The following is a 12,841-nucleotide window of genomic DNA, read 5'->3' on the forward strand; positions in this document are numbered from 1 at the left end:
AATGACATTTTAATGAACATACCTTTCTTTCTTCCCCAGTTTGAAAGGCTAAATCTTGCACTTCAGAGAACATTAGCAAAACACAGAATAAAAGAAGGCAGGTAAGTATATGTAACGAGCTTGTGACTAAACCTCACAGCAAAAATGTTTGGCAGAGAGTGTGTTAAGGACTGGGGTGGTAACTGGGAATCAGGACTTCTGGAATCTGTTTTAAATTACCTTGTTAATTTGTTATGCGATGTTTCATGTCATGTAAATTAATTATGATTTAGTTTATTTTACAATATTCACAAATATTTAAATTACCAACAAAGTTGACTTAATGGGCAAATGTAGCCACATTTGTGCAGGGACAAAGGCAAGGACTTTCCTTGTTTAAAAAGGGAAGTGTTTTGGAGGAATTTAGAGACTACTCAGACATGGGATGGAAAGGTGGATATAGTTGTCTTATTTCACAACATTCTGATGGCCCTCTTAAGAGTAAATAAAAGAACATATGAACACAGTCCAGTATTTTAAGATACTTGGAAAAGAAATTTAAATGCAGATGATTAGTATTTAAATATACAGTACCAAATTAAAATATTGCCTCTGGTACAAAGAACAATCACACGCTTACAGAGATTGAGATAGTTTTCACTGGGCTCCCTTGGCTTCTGTTCTCTGTTTCTGAGGAACTCTGGGCTTGATTTTCAGCACTCCTCAGTACTAATCCAATATTAATCATTTCAGCCTCATATAGAGTGAGAAATTCTTAGCACCTCATTATATATTGAAGACTCCCTTTACTTAATAAAAGAGAAAAATGATTAATCAAGCTACACTGGAAACTACACTGTTGTTCACCACAATAAGGATAATTACAATGTAGCATATATATCATATTTGATATTTTTGAAGTACTTTACATATATTGACTAAATCAAAGATAGCCAGTCAGATAGTATATTACAATTGCTGAAGGGGTTATTGATATGAATATTTCCTGTATCTTTAATTCGGTATTACTTCTTGGAGAATTAGTTTGAAAATCAGTATGCTATTCCAGATGAGGTAATAATGCAAACATCGAAACCCATGTATTGCTTTTGCATATATATATAAAAGATATATTGAGTGAAGACATTCAGAAACCGTGTATCAAAGGTTTATCGCTTATATGCAGGTTGATCTAAGCTACATCTCCTTCTCATCATTTTGCATCTGACAATCAGGTTGATGTTTATTGACCTCAGAGAATTCAGAGGGCTACAGTCTTGTATCACAGGAATCTGGATTACTATCAATGAACCACCAATTCTGAAGTAAACGGAGTTGTTATTGGTATTATTGGTGATATTTATCACAAATGCACAGGGTAATCTAGTATCTTATCATAACCCTATTTTGAATTAATAAAAAAAAAGCCTATGTCATCAGCAAAACTTGGTCTTGACACAGTAAGGACAGGATAGGTAACTTCTCTTACATACTATTTTCACTATAATGCGTGTCTTAATTTTCAGGAGTTTTTATTTATATTTTTCTGATCTTTACAGAAACACTGGGGACAGAGAAGATTTTGAAAAAATAATCAGTGAACATGCTATTGCAGCAGGTAATGTAAGCTTGTTTAATAATATAAAAAAAAAACTAGTTTTGTTTCTAAAAAATAATTTCTTTCATGTGATGGCTGCAGTGATAGCTGACATCATGGAGGCTAACCTGTGATCTCTGGAACTAACAGCCCAGAATGTCAAAATTTGAGCTAAAGAGCCAAGTTTTTCAAGCCTGGGCTGTTATAGATTATATACCTCTAAGATCCATCATCTAGAGGGAGTTGTAATATGCATTCAGTAATAAGTTACAGATTTATACTGACAAAAAATTGTTTGATCCATTACATCTTCTGAAAGAATGCCAATCTATGTTAATTTGTGGGAAGAGAATTACTTTAATTTATAATATGGAACCCCTTAACTATATCTATACTACTAAATTGACATTTGCCAGAACTGAAACATAGTCTCCTATACTCTTAAAGTGTTAACCTAGTCCTGGCACACATTTGGCCCATGGCAGATAGCACTTTCTGAAATGATTCCTAGGAAGCGTTTGGGGAGTTGGGACATTCCCAATAGTCAGACTGCATGCAGCTATCCTGTTTTAAAGAGTTTACTAACAAAGATATGAAATTTTTTGTGCCCATTAGCCTCAAAATGCCTCAAAGTGCCCTGAAAACGTTCCTAGGGTCATTGAATTCACTGGATCAGGCATAGTACTTACGGCTGCATGTGTGCATAAACACTAAACAGAATGACTTATTTTACTCCTACTTCTCATCCTTATTTTATTATTTTCTATTTTTTAATTCTTATTTTATTTCTTCATATCAAGCTTAGTGTCCTGGGTTAAATGCTAGGCCAAAATATGCTTTCCATTTTAGCTGAAATTGGCTCAGTCTACATCTAAACAAAGAATATTGTGTCTTGGATCGTTCCAAACTACAACCTCTATTAGCCTCCTCGTTTTCCAGGCACCAGGTAGTATGCCTTTATTGGTCACAGCTGGCCTCCTAAATAGGAGGGCCCTGAGGGCCCTGGTGCTGGACCAGGGAAGGATATTGCTAATTTGATGTGGTCTGGGATGGAAAAAGCGGGGGAAAGTCTGAGATGAACACAGCTCTGACTGAAATGTGGTTCCATGCAGGTATTCCTGTGGACAGTCTAAGGGAATCTCTTGGTGAAGAGCTATTCAAAATATGCTATGAAGAGGATGAACACATATTAGGGGTTATTGGAGGAACTCTTAAGGACTTCTTGAACAGTTTTACTACTCTCGTGAAGCAGAGTGGTCATAGCCAAGAAGCAGGAAAAAAGGACAGACTTGAGGAAGCCTCTATACTATGCCTGGAGAAAGATCAAGACTTCTTAAACGTGTATTATTTCTTTCCTAAGAAAATCACGAGTCTTATCCTATCTGGCATTATTAAAGCAGCAGCTCATATTTTGTATGAAACTGAAGTAGAAGTGATGCTCATGCCTCCTTGTTTCCATAACGACTGCACTGAGTTTGTTAATCAGCCTTATTTGCTGTACTCTATACAAGTTAAAAGTGCAAAACCTTCCTTATCTCCCTGTAAACCGGAGTCCTCACTTGTGATTCCTGCCTCTGTGTTCTGTAAGACTTTCCCATTTCATTTTATGTTTGACAAGGATATGTCTGTTCTACAAATTGGAAATGGGATAAGAAGACTTTTGACCAGGAGAGAATTTCAAGCAAAGCCTCATTTTGAAGAGTATTTTGAAATTCTTACCCCGAAAATAAGCTGCACTTTTAGTGGAATTATGACAATGCTGAATATGCAATTTACTGTACGAGTGAGAAGATGGGATAATACTGATACGAAATCATCGATGGTAAGCAACTTTTCATAACCACTACTCCTATGAGTAATTTGTTCTCTTGTTTTGGGACATGCAAGATACAATTAAAATTAATAGCCACAAAAATAACGTAATAGTGAGTTTTCCATTGTCTACCTCTCAACAGCGAATACAATTAAATTACAATGATTTGGTACAAACACGCTCTAAGACTAGAGACGACACTAATCAAAGTTCTTAAATCTAACAAAATGTAATTCAGATTCTGAAGCTAATATGCAGCCAAAAGTATTCTTTAGGAATTTTGCTCATGTAAAATTTGACTGTAAACTTGATTTTATTAAAAAAGAGTAACTTGAAATATTGAGATAAAGTCAGCAAATTAAGATACAGCCGATGATGTGCCACGCTCTTGATAACAAAAACACCTCCAACACTGAGCTAGCGACAGGGAAAGCTTTGCCAAAGTGCCTTTAACTCATCTAGAAACAACAGCTTTAGGATTTGGGGGAAGGAGTAGATATTTCCTGTGCTCATTTAGTCTTTGGTATCTTGGTATTTTTGACATCTTGATATCTCCACTGATGCTATTACCAAAAATCCCACATAGTTTCAGCCGATGGGATTATTCACTATTTGTGCAGACACTGGGTCTGTGGCAAATGAGCTGGGACAATATAGGGATTGCATATTCAACAGCTGCTTTCATTCAGCACTGACCTCAGCTGCATTCCAGCTCAAATATATGTGAGGCGCTCCAGGATGAATTACCAGTTCAAACATAACACTACAAGAACTTTAATGAAGAAAAGTAATAAAGGTTTCACCAGGTTATTAATGAAGTGGGAAAAAATGTAGCACTGATTAGCTACTTTCTCTAAGATACACTTCTGTGTTAGGCAACAGCTTAATGATTAAAAGGATAGTAGAGCCTTCTTTGCTTTTGCAGGTACTTTTATATGCAAATGTCTGATAGCAAGCAACAGAGGTTGTCCTCAAAAAAATGGTCTTTCACAGCAATGTTAAGCAGAGCTCTACAGCATCTTGCACATTACACATGACTGAATATAGAAGGGAGCTAATGGCAGCACTTCATACAAATATTTTTTGCTTTTTTAGATAATTAAAATGGTATATTTATTTCTGGTATTTATGCCTTTTAAATTTAAATTGCGGTGATTCCTAAAGATTCTCTAATAAAATGGAAGCAGATTTTTCCACTTTATCTTACAAAGAAAGAGTGGTGCATGAACCAAACTCTGCGCAGTGGTTAATACAGATTCATAGGCTACTAATCAATAAATAGAGATAAAATGCACAAAATTCTTCTTTTGATTTTTCTTTTCTTCCTAAGTTTAAACCAATACTTACTGATACCCAAACATAATTAGATGTTTATCATTAAGGAGAAGGCTTAAGTAAAATCTAAAATAAAATAAACTGAATGTATTTGATAGCTTTAACAGTGCTATGACTTGACAGCGTGTATTTTCTTTTAAGTGACTAAATGAAAAGGTAATGACCAAGGACCCATCTGATTCTCCTATGCTTCAACAAAAGTTATTTCCTCTAAATCTTGTTTCTAAACCATTGCCAGAATTGTGCATGTCGTGCATGAATTCTTGTTTCTTTAACTGTTTCAGGTTATGGATCTCAAAGGCCAAATGATATATATTTTTGAATCCAGTGCCATCTTGTTCTTGGGATCTCCTTGTGTGGACAGACTAGAAGATTTTACAGGACGTGGACTGTACCTCTCAGATATTCCAATTCATAATGCACTGAGAGATGTTGTTCTGATAGGAGAGCAAGCCAGAGCTCAAGACGGACTGAAGAAGAGATTAGGAAAGCTAAAAGCAACCCTTGAACAGGCCCATCAAGCACTAGAAGAGGAAAAGAAGAAGACCGTAGATCTTCTGTTCTCTATTTTTCCTGGAGAGGTTGCTCAGCAGCTATGGCAGGGACAAGTTGTACAAGCCAAGAAATTTAATAATGTCACAATGCTTTTCTCTGACATTGTTGGATTCACTGCCATCTGTTCCCAATGTTCACCTATGCAGGTTATCACCATGCTTAATGAGCTTTATACTCGCTTTGATTACCAGTGTGGAGAGCTAGATGTCTACAAGGTACAGAATCTACTGCATTTCTCTGGGGTTCTGAGACTAGAAAGGAAATAGAGACTAAATGTCACAGAGGATAAAAGAAGTCCCCAAATTATGTTGCCACAAACATTCATTATAATAAAACTGTATTAAGATCAAAACGAAAAACAATTATCAACAGGAATAGCTCTGCATGCCGCCAAGTGAGAAAACTATCAAAAGTTCGAGTTTGTAGGTCAAAACTCTTGTTTCAATTGCAGTGCTGTGATTCTGCAGTAAATAGGTGATTAAAGTAGCTACTGGTGCCTGACAGCAGGTGAGCAAGGAAAATAATTTTAGCGTCATGCCTAGCACTGTGCAGTTTTTCCTTTTGAATGATATTGCAGGCTTTGCCCAGCACTTATATAATTTAGCATGACAAATCTATAGCACTCAGTCTATACAAAGATACAATTCCTACTAAAACCAGACTATTCTACTGTATATCAAACAATGTAACACTAAGGAACAAATATGCCTGTTTAGGTGGAGACTATTGGCGATGCCTACTGTGTGGCTGGAGGTTTACACAAAGAAAGTGAAACCCATGCTGTTCAAATAGCACTGATGGCCCTGAAGATGATGGAGCTGTCAGATGAGGTGATGTCTCCCCATGGAGAGCCTATCAAGGTCATATATTTTACTGTATTTTTATATGACTTCAAGGTAAAAGTGGGCATTTTTGGTTGGTTGGTTGGTTGGTTGGAGGTTTTTTGTCATCATCGAAATTTCTCATTAATGCCCTGAAACAAGCTGGGGAGGCAAGTGTGTATGGCTAGAGAGACTGACTTTGTTACTTCTATGAATGAGAGTTTTGTGGAGAGGTAAAGATGAAACAGAGATCTGAAAATCAATTCAAAAGACTTAAATGAAAGTGAAATCAATAGCTGCACACTGACATGCTGCTGCTGTTGTCTCAGTAGCAATGAATTTGCGAGTGGCATGGAATATTCTTTTACTGTGTTCTAATTAGGAGACTAATCCTCTTCCAAAATTAGAACGAATGAGAACATCAAAGTGTTCAGTGGGAAAACAGGTATAAATAGGAATCACCAAAGACATGGTCTAAGTGCAGTAATGCATACATCTTGAAAGTACTCTGCTGCTGTTCTTGTTTTAGAGTCAGATTCTTAAACCACTGGCATAAAATGATGGCCTTAACGCTGGCAAGGTTACAGTTAGATTCAGTGGTAGTTATACTATGACCTGCTTTCAATGTACTGAATTCTACACATACATTTACCTCTCATTGGAAATAAGAGAGACCTGCGTGCATGACAAATAATGAGAGTCTTCTACTAAGCTCAAAGGTCTTGGAATGGGGTCCTAGTTGTATTTAGTATAGAGGGGTCTCAGTTCATCCTGTCTTTCATTTGCTCACTTTTAAAATTTTCCTGTTCATTCCTTTAAAAAACTTCAGGCTTCTTTGATTTTAAAGAATATTCGTGTGGCCCATACCAATGACCAAGAAAATGGTTATTTAGAGGATTACATGTTCTACATTTATCACAGAGAACAGCACTACTCTATTATAAATAAATGCCACTCTTTTTGTATTTCACAAAATCTGGAAACATCTCGACAATGTTATAACACATTTATAATTTCTACAGAAATTCTGACTCTATAATTTGGAATGAGGAATTCTACTGCATTTAAAAAGTAATTTAAAAATTATAGGAAATAATTTCTATTGTAGAAGCCCCAGTAGAAGCTTCTTAGAAGAAAACAGAATCTTTCTCTATTTTTAATCTCTTCATGAAAGCATGGGCAATTTTGCAAAATAACACATCTGTCACACAGTCTACTGTCATTTCATATATGAATTTTCTAAGAAAGATGCCTGGCTGCAAACCATTTACATTAAATCAGACTTCTATATTGATGTACATATTTTGACCATCTGTTGTCTTTGCTGTGTGGGTGGATTCTGCTTTTGTTGCAGGCTTTTCTACTCAAAATTTGAAATTATGAATTCTTCATAAAGATATGGAATTCTCTGGATATGTAAAGAATAGCACAGATAGTAGCTATGCAGGTTTCCCAACATCATGCCATTGTACTGTCAGAGTGTTATTCTGAAGAAGCTATGTGTATGTATGTATAACGCGCAAAAGAAAATAATACATTTTAAAAAGAAAGAAAATAGAAAGCAGCACCAGCTAGGCAAAACTCACACATCTGAGTACTTGTTGCAAAAACAGGTATCAATATGTTTCAACTGCCGCATAAATTTGATTAATTATCCAAATTCTGTACCCTGCGATTGAGATTTACGCTAGGTGGGACACTGTCAATAAAGGTCAAGTGGAACTGATGCATATATATATTTTCTTTGCTGTTCCCTAAGACTTTTATCTTCTGACCTTAAGAACAAAGCAAGTATTACTACTCATTAACCTTGTCACGAGTCTAAAATTGTACTGCGTAATTTCTCTCCGAAAACCATCCGACTGTTGTAGTGACTCCTTCTGATGTTTCTAGATCAATTTACTGCCACAGAGACCAACTTTATCACAGTCATATCAGACGAAGGATGATTCACTATACGTACAAAGTAATGCTAGTTTCCTCTCCATGGGCAGCAATGTCCAGAAAACACTGATATTTTAAGGAGACTACTAACAGAACTTATATTAGCACTTCAGAATTTTTCTTTTTTAATAGAGGAAGAATTTATAAACCAACTGACTTTAACAGTTTCATTTATTTTACCTAATAATGCTGTCTGTGTTCTGCCTTTTATTTAAAGATGCGTATTGGCGTTCATTCTGGATCTGTCTTTGCTGGAGTTGTTGGGGTTAAAATGCCACGTTATTGCCTCTTTGGAAATAATGTAACCCTTGCCAATAAGTTTGAATCTTGCAGTATACCAAGAAAAATAAATGTCAGCCCAACAACTTACAGGTACAGTGCTTTACAATATGCATCTGTAAAATATCCAACAGAAATAGTTAATGTAAGGGTTCTTCATTATCTGCCTGTTCTTTTTTTTTCTCTTCTACAGTACTGCTGTTTATTTTCCTTTTTCTCTTTTTATCTGACTGCTCATGATCACACTGTGGTTATTTTTAGTCAAAAGCCAGGCAGCAGCAGTAAGAAAAAGGGTGAAGCAGAACAGCTGATACGTATTTTTCAGATACTACATTTAAAATAAATTGAGGATCTGGGACAATTTTGCTTCTCAACCTGAAGCTGTATACCTCTCACTTTTTATTCTTCGTTCTCAGGGTTGGCTCCTCTTTGTACTATGTGGCTTTCTGTGTGAACTGGGTGACAAACTTAAACAGATGCCCTTGAAAATAACAACCTAAATGAACAATTATTAAACTTCCTATGCATCTTCATTCTTCCTTGCTTAGGGAAGATGAATGAACAGGTTGCAATGAATCAACTGTACCGGCATTTAGTTTATACTGATTCCAACTCATTTTAATCCTTTAATAGGGAACCTAGGCTGTACTGTTTACCCATTCAGATCAGACAGTTTTTGGTGATGGTTATTAGGTGATCCGGCGGACAGCTAGTGGGCTCTTCCACGGGGAATAGAGCATGGAGAACCATGCTCTCTTCTTTCCGTCGTCCTCCTAACCTAATACTTTTTTCGTATTACCTGTTTAATTGTACTTACAAATTACCTTGTGATATGTTCACGGCCAAGTACTAAGGTCTTATGGCTGCCATGGGAAATAGTAAGAAACTGTTCAGAATTTGATGGTAGTAGTTATGATCTGAGCTCTAGGTCTAGGTTTGAATTTTATGCCACTAAGCTGGTAAAGACTACTGTTGTCTTTACAACAATAAAGTGGCTAAAGTTTTTATCAGAATGAACAGTAGAGAGTGAATCCACTAGTAGGAAGTGATAATGCTGGCTAGGTAAAATAACTGGGAATAATGACAGAAATTGTCTCCTTTTCAGTAAGCTCTGCTGCCTCTCACTGTAGCATGCACAGTCAGCAGCTCCTGCTCAGCTTGTACCCACTGCCACGTATCTGATACTACCTTGTGGCAAGGGCCTGAGGCCAGTGTCAGACAGACCATTTGGCACAGGATCCACTGACATCACCTGCAGCACATGCTATGTGGCTTGCAGGGTGCCAAGCCATAGACTATCTCATTAGGTGATTCAGATACCTGTAGCACAGGCACTAGACCACCACAGTAAGTAACCTGCTTTTGGATCAGGCACCCCAAAGAAATATAGACGTAGCCTTAGCATCCCCATTGCTTCTGTACATCAGAATAAGAGTGATGGCCAACAATGTTTTTTTTTTTCCATATTGCAAAGCCGTTTGAATGATATTGGCTGTAGACTTGTCTTAAAACCATGAGAAAATTTATCGACACAAGACTTGCTTATATCCTAAGGCATAAGCAGGACTCTGCATAGCTGTGTATTTCATTTCAAGAGAATTCTTGTTATGAGCACACTGTTCAAAAAAAGACAGAGAATTAGTTCTTTGAGTATCTAGAAAATATGCATTTTGGTTACAGGGTAAAGTGTTGTTATTACTGACACTGTAGGATTTTTTCCTGAGTGAATGATGCGTTAACATCGTTTGTGCTTAGTGTTTTTTTCTTTTTTGATTCATACATTAATTCTAATCACATTTTGATAACATTACTGCATCTTGCACAACTCCTATATACTGCAGTAATTGTTTGGAAGCTTAAGTACAACTATCAATATTTATCCATAAAGAGTGGCAATGTTGTTGACCCAGAAAATCACTGGGTTTAGTGGACCTATATGTGAAATAACAAAATGATTGGAATTAGCAAGACGAATGAATAGTTCAGTTAATAGGCCTTCCAGTATTTTACTAGCTGAAACATTAATTCTGATGCCAGGTTCATGTGATATTCTGAGCTAGCTTTCAGTACTCCATCACATCTGAAAATATTTACAACAAACATAGCACCTACATTCAAAGCATTGAGAAGACCAAAAAGTGACAATATTCTTGCCTGCACTGGTGCATGAGTTTATGGGTCACCAAGGTTACCAAATAAATAGCTTTTTTTTATCCTTTTCAGTAAATAGTATATAAACATTACATTAGGTTCTGTCCTGTTTTATAAAGAATATATGAAGAATTTTTGAAAGTCTACACTTGTAGTAACAATTAGTGATTGATTCATATTTAATCAAGATGTTTCATTTTTCTTACAGGTTGTTAAAGGACTATCCAGGTTTTGTGTTCACACCTCGCTCAAGAGAAGAACTTCCACCAAATTTTCCCAGCGATATCCCTGGAATTTGTTATTTTCTGGATGCTTATATTCAAGGAACAAACTCACAGACTTGGTTTCAAAAGAGAGATTTTGGAGATGGCAATGCCAATTTCTTGGGTGAGGAAACAGGAATAGACTAAAGTGTACATTTACAAGTGTATAGAGTCATTTTATAAATATTCCAATTTTTTGTATAAATTGAAAATTTTAAAAAACGTATGAAACATGAAAGCACTTTAGATTGTTAACACCTGAACGCCAGTATTAAAATTTTAGGAAGTATGTCACTGACTACTTTTTCTTTTTCTTTTTCATAAGAAATATAGTCACTGAAATAATATTGCAACTTCATTGTTTAAAACACTACTTAAAAGTACATTGTTTTCCCTGTGGTGATTTGTAAGTGTGTGCTATGTAACAGCTGTCTCAGTTCCACTTGTGCTGAGAATTCTAGACGTATTGTATGTGCAGTGTGTCAGGAAGCGTAATGTGCAAGTGATGCTGTCACATGCAGTGTTGTGAGCTGGTGCTTACCAATGACGATTAAAAATATATTTTCTTAGTGACTCCATAAGAAAAATATCATAGAAATAGTGTCATTGCTATCACATACTCCTTCCAGTGCATCGTTTGGGTCCCATCCTAGAAGTTGCTGACCATTTCCTAACAGTTACCAGAGTCAATTCGTTGAATGTGCTCAGCATCTTCTGGATAAGGCTGTTAATTGAAACTAATATACATATACATAGCAGAGTTTGCTGCCTACTGTTTCCTGACCTGTATTTTCTTTGTGCATAAAATGAATATTTACAGATTAAAACACTGTATAATCATAGCTAAAGTCTCTGTAGTCACCAAACAATATTTTAGTTCTTGGAGTTTTTAAACCATACTTTACAAAAAATAATAACAACTTGCTATTTTGTATTATAGCAATAAATGTTTTTTTTTTTCTGTTGCCATTTAAAATGGAAATGTTTTAAAGGAGCGTAATAAAACATGCTTTGGAGTGTTTACCTAGAAAAGAAATCCCAGTTAGACTGCATAATACGGAACTGAAAGACACTGGTTTAAAGCTATGATCCTTATTCAAGGAGAGCAACATGGACATGACATGGTATCTAAAACGCCTATGGTACACTCACTTTGAAGTCATCGGGGGAACTAGAGGTGAAAGGAAACACTTTAAAATATATGAACGCATACATGAAGTATTAGTATTACTACAGCAGAAGCCTGTCCATAGCAGATGGTGGAATGTGCATGGAGACCCCTGAGGGGTCTGCCTCTGGTGTGGGCAGAACAGCATTAGCTACTGAGACCTGAATTTAGGATTCTGCCTCTGTAAAAAGCAGATTCACCTGCACTGGTATTTGTCTGTGTGGCACAGTTTTGCCCCAACTGCAGGCTGGAGAACTACACTGGTTACACATATACAAGTATTTCCAGTAGTATCAACTGCTATCAGTTATTACTCTCTTATTTTTAGCATACCAAGCCATTTAAGTCTTCATACTGCTTGTCACTGAATGAGATTTCCTCTGTGAATATTTATAGGGAGAAATTATATAAGATTAAGCTGCCATCTTGTTAATTTTCTGACCCTGACTGTTTCGTTTCTGAAGCTATATTGGTTTTATCCTTTGGTTTTGCAACAGTACCTTTTACAGAATATGTACCATCAGAGCCTGAGAAAGGTCCTTACAAGGGATCTACTATTAAGAACATTTTAAAAGCGTATTTTAATTCATAGTTTCCTGTAAGCATCATTTGAAAGAGACTTGAAGCACTGTATCCTGCTATTGCTTGAGATGTCCTAAATCCATCCAAGACACTTAGAACTGTGTGACACAAAAAGGAAACTTAAAGAGAGTATATATACATATGCATACACACACACACACACATACACGTACTGTTTTAATAGCAGTGTTTCAAGAAAACAAGAACTTTGCAAGTCTTGGCGAGTGATCTTTGCAGTATTATTTTGGTGGGAAGTTTTTGTTCTACTGGCTTAAAATAATATCCACAGATTAGTAGTAGTCCCATGTGGGTGCTTCTAGACTTAATAACGTGAGGAAATCATATTACTGACTC

The 12,841-nt window shown here is 36.2% G+C and overlaps 1 protein-coding gene and 1 long non-coding RNA gene across 7 annotated transcripts in view; one reads left to right on the top strand and one right to left on the bottom strand.

The window, feature by feature from the left end:
- The window catches only part of GUCY1A1 (guanylate cyclase 1 soluble subunit alpha 1), a 37,927-nt gene extending 26,169 nt beyond the window's left edge, over positions 1 to 11,758 (top strand). For all 3 annotated transcript variants that reach the window (XM_068942368.1, XM_068942369.1, XM_068942370.1), the window contains 7 exons: positions 40 to 101; positions 1,539 to 1,597; positions 2,689 to 3,398; positions 5,009 to 5,494; positions 5,996 to 6,139; positions 8,262 to 8,416; positions 10,683 to 11,758. In XM_068942368.1, the coding sequence (XP_068798469.1) occupies positions 40 to 101; positions 1,539 to 1,597; positions 2,689 to 3,398; positions 5,009 to 5,494; positions 5,996 to 6,139; positions 8,262 to 8,416; positions 10,683 to 10,884 (1,818 nt within the window). In that variant the 3' untranslated portion in view covers positions 10,885 to 11,758. The remainder of the gene's footprint in view (positions 1 to 39; positions 102 to 1,538; positions 1,598 to 2,688; positions 3,399 to 5,008; positions 5,495 to 5,995; positions 6,140 to 8,261; positions 8,417 to 10,682) is intronic.
- LOC104145552 (uncharacterized) overlaps positions 1 to 12,841 on the bottom strand; it is a 145,741-nt gene that overhangs the window by 125,764 nt on the left and 7,136 nt on the right. The gene's annotated exons all lie outside the window — the stretch shown is intronic.

The sequence above is a fragment of the Struthio camelus genome, chromosome 4 (genome assembly GCF_040807025.1).
Source record: "Struthio camelus isolate bStrCam1 chromosome 4, bStrCam1.hap1, whole genome shotgun sequence".
Classification (NCBI taxonomy): Eukaryota; Metazoa; Chordata; class Aves; order Struthioniformes; family Struthionidae; genus Struthio; species Struthio camelus.